This window comes from Nycticebus coucang, chromosome 18 (assembly GCF_027406575.1).
Source record: "Nycticebus coucang isolate mNycCou1 chromosome 18, mNycCou1.pri, whole genome shotgun sequence".
Lineage (NCBI taxonomy): Eukaryota > Metazoa > Chordata > Mammalia > Primates > Lorisidae > Nycticebus > Nycticebus coucang.
In genome coordinates, this window is record NC_069797.1 from 57155466 (window position 1) to 57163557 (window position 8092).

The 8092-nt window shown below is 50.3% G+C and overlaps 1 protein-coding gene across 1 annotated transcript; it reads right to left on the minus strand.

Moving 5' to 3' along the window:
* Positions 1 to 2582: 2582 nt before the first annotated feature.
* LOC128571125 (keratin, type I cuticular Ha8-like) lies at positions 2583 to 6632 on the minus strand. Its single transcript, XM_053570765.1, has 7 exons — positions 5892 to 6632; positions 5624 to 5706; positions 4723 to 4879; positions 4226 to 4387; positions 4024 to 4149; positions 3323 to 3543; positions 2583 to 2721 (listed from the first exon to the last, which is right to left on the minus strand). The coding sequence occupies exons 1-7, from the start codon at positions 6360 to 6362 to the stop codon at positions 2583 to 2585; spliced, it is 1359 nt and encodes a 452-aa protein (XP_053426740.1). The 5' UTR covers positions 6363 to 6632.
* Positions 6633 to 8092: the final 1460 nt, after the last annotated feature.

Sequence of the window (8092 nt, forward strand, 5' to 3'; positions counted from 1 at the left end):
AACTGTGCTGTTAATGTCAACGTTTATTTTAACAACCAAAGAGAAGGAAAGCAGAAGCAGGTTCAATGTGATGTAGAGGCTGCTGTTTGTGGTAAGGAACCAGGTACAGGGTCAGGACGCTGAGCTGGACTGAGACAGGAGACTGAGTCCTTCCTGAAAAGCAGAGTTCCCAAGGTGAGCATCAATGTGACAGATCCCACGTTCATCTGCCTCTCTTCTTAAAAGAAGTCAACTCTGTAGATAGAGCTTTCCAGCTCAGATCATAGAAAAAAGCAAGCCAGTTTCCTGAAGGATTCCCATTCCTGTCCCCAACACAGCCCTGTCAATCAAGTCCAGACAGACAGGTATCATGAGAGGTTCTCGCAGAAGGGCCCCTCCCACCAGACCCACATTCAGCACTGGAAGCTGAAGCCCCCAAATGCAACCAGATAGTGTCTTCCCTAAGAAGATGAGGTAGTTTGAACTAGGCCTCATGTCAGTGATTGATGTCACTACTCCATTGTCCTTGTTGGGTTTTCTCCTATGAAGCTACAAAATGTGACAACAAAGACTAATATGAGCTATTTTTCCAGTGAGCTGCTAACCACATTTAGAAGTCAGGACCCCAAATGGGCATGATCTGCATTCCATGTAAGTCTCCAAAGTGAAGATCTGCAGGAATCAAATGGCCCTGGGAATTCCTGAGTGCCCTGCAGAACTGAGATATGTTCTCCCATCACTTTAGCCCTGGTGAACCCAAAGGGGAAAAAAGAAACAAAACCACCGTGAAATTATGTCCCCTCTCCTTGGATCAACTCAATGTAAGGGAGTTGCCAAGAAGGCTCAGCCCCTCAAAGCAAAGTTCTCTCCTATTGAACTAACACAAATACTCAAATATAATTTCCTCTTGGAAGAAAGTTCTAAGTACACCATATTGTTTCGGACTGAATTTAGTTGCTAGAAGAAATTAATTTACCTACCTAGAGGAAGAACCCTGAGGTCATAGGTGACCCTTGAACCTGGCAGAGTCACTCAGCACCTGCTCTCCTAACTAACCATTGTACAATACTGGCTCTGATGAGTGGGAGTTGGATGCTTTCTGCTTTTCAGAGTTTTTTTCATTTCTGTTATCTGGCTTAGCATCCATGTCAGATCTGGGATGTAAACAGAAAAGATAACACCATCCCCATGTTACAGCAGAAAGAAATACTGAGGCTTAGACGTGTGGTGATTCTAAAGTCTCGTAAGTTAAAGATAAGGTCAAGACTAGAAGCAGTTGTTCTTTCAACAGATATTTATTAAGCATTTAATCTAAACCAAGCAGTGGACTAGGCTCTGGGGGTACAGCAACAAATAATCACTAATCTTGAGTAAGCATTTTAATTTGGAAATAAAGTATATAGAACCAATTTCAGCTGATGGTCAAGCTGGAGCTCTCAGGGGATAGGACATTTCAACTGACCCGAACAGCAACAAGGAGGGAAGAAGAGCAGGGCTGGGGTCCTGGCACAGGCAAGGAACAGAAAGACCAGTGTGGCTGGATCGTGGGAAGAGAAGAGGTGGAAACACAGAGGGTAGGCAAGCATAAAAATTTTGAAAACAACTTGGATTCTACCTAACAAATGCAAATAATGCAACTTAATTATTTATACCCTTCTATCAATCTGAAATTTTTTTAAAAAATTTTTTTGAAAACATTGTAGGGACATTTTTTCCATTGCCCTTAAATTATCATGCCTCATAGCTCTCCACCCATTGAATAGATAAGTTCCAATACTTCCCCAAAATTGCTAGAAACAATGAAGTCATTGTTCAAATTTGACTATAAAATTAGATAAGGAAGAAGGTTAGGTAAGTCTTGAGAGTCAGAATTTATAGAGAGAAAAAGAGAGATTTCTAAATGGGAAAGTTCCCTTCACTTAGCAAGAAGCTATGTCAGCCATGTTTAAGAGGCTGGGTTGCCTTGGAAGAGGCAAGCTTGGTCCTTTGTCAAAGACAAGAATCCTGAGTAGACAGAATTCAGAATTTGGTTCAGGGAAGTTTTCACTTAACCAACTTCTAAGGCAGGGAGGCAGGAGGAAAGGAGGAGGGAAGCAGAAGACAAGGGGTTAGAGAGCTGCTTCTGGTCCTGTTTCCCTCTCCCTGGGGCCATAATCTGGGCCTGGAGATATTAGAAACCATCCTATGGAATGTGGGGAATTCCAGCCAGAGAAGTTTGTTTCTGACTTCCCACATCACAAATGATTAAAATCTCCTGCTAAAATTGGTGTCCTCGAAATGCAAATGCAGCCTTAAGTCATGCCCTGTTCCCACCCCAAAATGCATCTTCAGCCTAACTCCCGTCCTTAAATCTCTCCAATGTAGACATTGTGTGTCTCCACGGGTGGTTGGAATCCAGCAGGGAGCTCATGTGGGAAGACCAGGAGCTGGAAAGGATGGATTCCCATCAAGATTCCACTGTTCCTGGCCTCTCATAGCCTTGGAACAGGCCCCTGCATTCAGGAAGTCAGCGATCGTCAGAAATCCGGTTTTCTAAACGTGTATCAAGCATTTCTCTTTGAGCACCACCTCGCCTTAAACAGCCCCTGCTGGTCTACCAGTATTCAGAATCGGGCCCCGGGGCAGGCTCCGCAGGCTGATCCAGGCCCACAGGCGATGCGGGGGGCACAGCTTGGACGAGTAGCACACGGCGCCGGCGCAGGCACACAGGAGGGTGGAGTGGAGCACGGGTTACAGGGGAGCCTGCAGAGAGGTGGCAGGGCAACCAGAGTTAGGGCGGGAAGAAGGGAGCCTCAGTGATACAGAGGGCGTGAGAAAGGGATCCCCCCTCCAAAACAACAGGACACCCACAGCTGACACCCACAGCCACTAGTGCCTACTGAGTGACTCTACGGTTAGGCAACCTGGTCTCTAAAATGCCTTCCAGAATTAGAGTTTTCAGATGAAGTGGGAAATTCCTGGGAAGAATTTAAGAAAGAAAAAAAGCAAGTCCAAAAGCCGGTGGGATGTATAGTCACATTTCCTGTTTGAGGAACAACATGCATGGCTCTGTTCTCATCAGGCTGTGGCTATGCCAAGAAGCCCCAGGGGACCAGGCAAATGTCCTCTTGAATAGTCACTCCCTTCACACTCTGTCACTACACAGAAGCACAGGGTAATACCCGCATATTAATTTGAATAAAGTTATAAAGAAAATAAAAAGAAACACAGGGTAGCACAGGGCAGCGACTCACTGTAAAGGAGCAAACACAGCCTGTTCTGGTCAGGGACAGCCCATATGATGCCCTGACCGCATGAAAATTGGGTAAATAATTTAGCCAGGAACTGCCCAGATCGCACGTACTTGCAGTCCTCGCTCTCCAGAAGTTTCCGGTACGTGCTGATCTCGTCCTCCAGCCGGGCCTTGACGTCCAGCAGCACCTGGTACTCCTGGTTCTGCCGCTCCAGGTCGGCCCGGATCTCGGACAGCTGCTCTTCCACGTTGCTGATGAGGCTCTGCATCTGGGCCAGCTCCGTGCCGTAGCGGGCCTCGGCTTCACACAGGGAGTTCTGCAGGCAGTCCTTCTGCAGGGGGAAGAGAGCGAGGGAGAGACCCAGGGGTGAGATGGGCCTGCATGTCACCAATGATGATGACATGGCCAGCAGTGCTGCAAAATGAAGGCTCGCCCTGCACAGGGTGAATTACAGGAACTCACATCCCAGAGCCCTCCATAGATCAAGCTGGCTGTGAGCAAGACTTTGTGCCCAGACTAGCAGAGCCTCCAAGGCTAACTGGCTGCATATTATCCATCCCTATGTATCCATCACTTAACAAAAGTGGGAACTCAGTGAAACTTTTTGAACTAATGCCCATTCTAAAATAGTTTTGACTTTTTAAGATGAGTTTCTGGGTTTGAAATGAGCTTGACAGTAATACAAAAAAGGTATTGGCAATCAAAGTGGTCAGCAGGTGGGAGGAGCAGGGTAGTGAGACCTCCGAAATTAAGTACTACCAGGCCAGGCATGTGGTGACTGCAGTGTGGTGAGGGGGAAGGGGCCACATACCAGGGTGTGCTGGGCCTGGCGCTCCACCTCCAGGGCGTTCACTGAGCATCTCAGCTCCAGGATCTCCGACTGGCAGCACTGCAGCTCCTCAGAGCAGGACATGGCCTGCAGGCTGATGCCCTCGGACTGCGGCACAAGTACACACGTTACCTCCCTGCCCAGACAGAAGCCAGGTCCCCCCTGCTGGGCAGCATCCCCTCACCTGGGCCTGGAACCACTGCTCCACGTCCTGCCGGTTGGTCTCCACCATGGTCTCGTACTGGCACCTCATCTCCCCCAGCACCCGGCTCAGGTCCACGGTGGGCTCAGTGTCCAGCTCAATCCGGAGTTTGTCGCCCAGCTGACTCCTCAGAATCTGCACTTCCTGAGGGACAGAAGGGATGGTGACTTGAAGGGGAGGGGCCTCTGATAGAGCAGACAGAGCCATCCCCACCCCGACAAGCGGCAGGAGGGAGCCCCACACGCAAGCAAATGGGAAAGTCCTGCCCAGGGCCCTGGGGGGAACCTATGTGGAGAACTTCATGTGTGAGGCAAGGCCCCCGCAGGCCATAGGCCACCTGGGCCCTCAGATCGACACCAAGCCTCTGTCCTGAAGCCAGCTGGGTCCAGGCTCCCATCTGAGAGCCACAGGTCAGGGTGGAGTGGGGCCCTGCCTGCCCAGGCCCCCCGCACACAGGGTCTGGGCGCCCTCGGCCACACCTGCTCGTGGTTGCTCTTGAGGGCAAGCTGCTCCTCCTTCAGGGACTCCTGCTGGGCCTCCAGGTCAGACTTGGCCAGGGTGGCGTCATCCAGGAGCTTCTGGGTCCCGCACATGTCCGCCTCCACCAGCTGGCGCAGGGCAAGCTCGCTCTCATGCCTTCGACCACGGGAGGTGTGGGGTCAGTCAGGATGCCCAGGGCAGCCCCTGCCGCCTGCCCTGGCCCTCACCTCCCTCGCCACCTTGGATCCTCACTTATTCACTCTACTTAGCCCTCTAGGCTCAAAGTGGAATTAGACACAGCCCAGCTTCTGAAAGAGCACATGGCCTGGTGAGGCGTTCACAGCAGCACCTTGCTGCTTCTCACCATAGTATGTGGAGGCAACTGAGGTTGGAAAAGATTGACTGACTTCCTACAATCGCGTGTCTTAGGACCCAGCGCTGCACTCACACCACTGCACAAGGTGTCGGTCGTTGGTTTCCTGCTCCTGTGTTCCTTGTTTTCAGCTGTTTTTCCATCTTTCAATTTTGTCTTGGGGAAGGACCTGGTCCCCTAGGGCTCCACAGGTACATCTAGACAGCGACTCAATCGCTGATGCTTCCCTGACTTCCACATGAATTCCAGAGCCACCGTTCATCCTTGAAATCACCTTATTTTCTCCTGGTTGATGGAACTCAGTGCTCTATCTACCATTTCAGGGAAATAAGCAAAGGAAGACTAACACACTCCCTGGATTTAAGGATGGTTTTTCTCCTCCACCTTCTATTAGTTTTGGTAACAGTAAAAATTTTAATTTGGGGAATTTAGTAAGGAAGAAAAAGGACAGCAATCCACTCATTCAGCAAGCATTGGGGACGTAGGGTGGAGGAAAGAGTCCCCTGTCCCTCTGCAGCCTCACTTACTTGATCCTGAAGTCATCGGCAGCCAGCTTGGCGTTGTCAATTTGCACAATCAGCCTGGCGTTCTCAGCCTTGCTGCACAGGATCTGAGGAAATCCAAGAAGACGGTTCACACACATAGCATCACCCTCTGGGTGCCAGCTCGTGTGTGGTATCTACACCCAAGTCCAGAGAGAATCCAAGTACCCCAAGCTCTTGGGCCTCGGGTGCGCTTTTCCTGCCACCCTTCCGCCTTCTCAGACCCAGCACGCCCCGGCTGCCCCAGCCTCACCTTCTGCTGCAGCTCCTCGATGGTGCGGAAGTAGGACTGGTAGTCCGGGCACACGCTCGACTCGTGGCACCTGCTCCACTCGCGCAGTTTGGTCTCCAGCTCCGCGTTGTCGCGCTCCAGCTGCCGCACCTTCTCCAGGTAGTTGGCCAGCCGGTCGTTCAGGAAACGCATGGTCTCCTTCTCGTGGCCGTTCAGGCTGCCTTCGCCGTAGGCCCCGCAGCTCCCGATGTTGCCGGGAACGTGGCAAGTCCCTGGCAAGGGACAAGCAGCGTGGCAGGTGGGGGGCAGGCAGAGGCTGGGTCGGCCCAGGGGGGTGGACCCCACACGGATGCGGTTGGCGTGCGCCACGTTGGCCAAGAGACACTCCACTCTGGGCTGGCACTCGACATCCACGGGGGAGATGCAGACGTTTCTGGCTCCCAGGGGCTTGGGGTAGCCCAGAGAGCAGGATGAGCTGAGGCAGGAGGTCATGGTGCTGGGCAGAGGCTGCACAGGAGTTCAGATCAACTGACAAGGCCAACCACGAGTCTGAGGCCCTCCTCCCCTGCTGTCCCTTTTATACCCCTCCCAGGCGGGGAGCTGGTGCACACGCCTTGACCTCACTCCTTGATCACCTGCCTATTTGCTGTGCCGTCAGCCTGTTACTCAGCTATCGGCTTTATTAAAAGTTGCTCAGCTCATTAAAGGAATGTTGAGGAATCTGAGGTGCCTCCTGGCTCTTTGATATCACGTTGGCTATTGGGAAGACAGAAGATTTTTATTATTTTTCAAAGAAGAAAAGTTCTTTTAACCATCAGATGCATGTACCCTGACTAGGTGTTGGCCTCATTATGGTTGTGCCCACACTGGAGGAGTGAGCATTCCTGCTGGTCCACGGTTCACAGGAGACTTACCCCCTGTGACGACAGACGTGCTCACCTGGTGAAGACTCCACCAGCCTTCCCTATACAAGGAAGAAACAGATTCTTGTTACTGATGGAGGTTATGGTGTTTGGTTATCAATAAGGTCTACATTGCTTCTGTCTTCAGTCATCTGCCTTTCAGACTCACTTTGAGGACCTGTAAGACTTAGATAAATCCACCGAAAGAACAAGTCCTCTGTGCCAGGCACTGTGCCACATGCTTGAGGTATAGCTGGCTAAAAGGAAACAGCCCCTGACGTCAGGAAACAACCATACCTTGGGTAGATGTGGTGTTTCAAAGAAGATGTCTGAGAAGCTCGTTAGCAGGTGGATGACTCTGAAAACCATGGGCCAAGGAGGGTGAGCCCAACAAGCCAGACACAACAACAAAAAAGTGAACAATAATCCCAAATAAGAGCTTGTCCATGAAGGTCAAAGGACATGAGTGATCAGAGTCTCTGTCTTCATGCCTTGCTTCCTTGAGTCTACAGTCGGTTAGCACCCATGTCAGCCATTGAGGACCAGAGGTGTGAAGACATTTTTCTAAGATCACCCCCATTATAAGGTGTCAAGCCTGTTCTCAACATCAGCTTCTTTTGACTCCAGGGGCTGCCCACCACATGTGCCCTGCCGCAAGGAGAATGGCTCTGTCACTGCTAGAACTAAAAACTAAAATGCTTGGAACCTGGCCAAAAAGTTGAAATTACTATATAAAACAAAAATTTGGCCTTGTATATTATTCCCTTCGTGTTTCAGAAAATACAGATGTTGAGAAACTTACACAATAGAACAGGGTTTCTCCAAGGTCTAAGCAGGAAAATGCCCAGAGGAAAGCCCTGGGCATTCTGACAGCTTTTGGTACTAGGGATCTAAGAGAGCTGACTTCTTAGATCCCAAAGGCATTCTCTCAAAACGTATGGCAGTTTGTAAGTTGACCCCTAGGCCGAAGAAAAACCTAATGTAGCACAAGACCCCAACGTGGTTATAACTAAGTGATTGAGAAAATGATCATTTCTAGCACTGAACAAAAGCTGAGCATGCACCTCTATGGGGACCAGATAGATATATGTGAAACATAGGCTATTGGAATTTTATCCAAGGAGAAAAACAGAATTTGACAATTCAGTCCAGATCAGGTTTCCCAGGAGTGTAACTGGTGGCCAACTCTGACCCCAGGGTTACTCAGAGCTCACCACTGAATAGCCCTTTACAGACACCATCATTAGGAGATATCACCAAGCAAGCCCTCCTGCCCTTCCGAGGCTGAGGCCGCTGGGTGCAATCTGCATACGTTACATC

Excerpts from the sequence above, each read along its gene's own strand:
- LOC128571125 (XM_053570765.1), bottom strand. The coding sequence starts at position 6,362 with ATGACCTCCTGCCTCAGCTCATCCTGCTCTCTGGGCTACCCCAAGCCC. Across the intron at positions 5,707-5,891 it reads TCGAGGAGCTGCAGCAGAAG|ATCCTGTGCAGCAAGGCTGA; the intron begins GTGAGGCTGGGG and ends GGATTTCCTCAG. Across the intron at positions 4,150-4,225 it reads AGCAGTGGTTCCAGGCCCAG|TCCGAGGGCATCAGCCTGCA; the intron begins GTGAGGGGATGC and ends CTTGTGCCGCAG.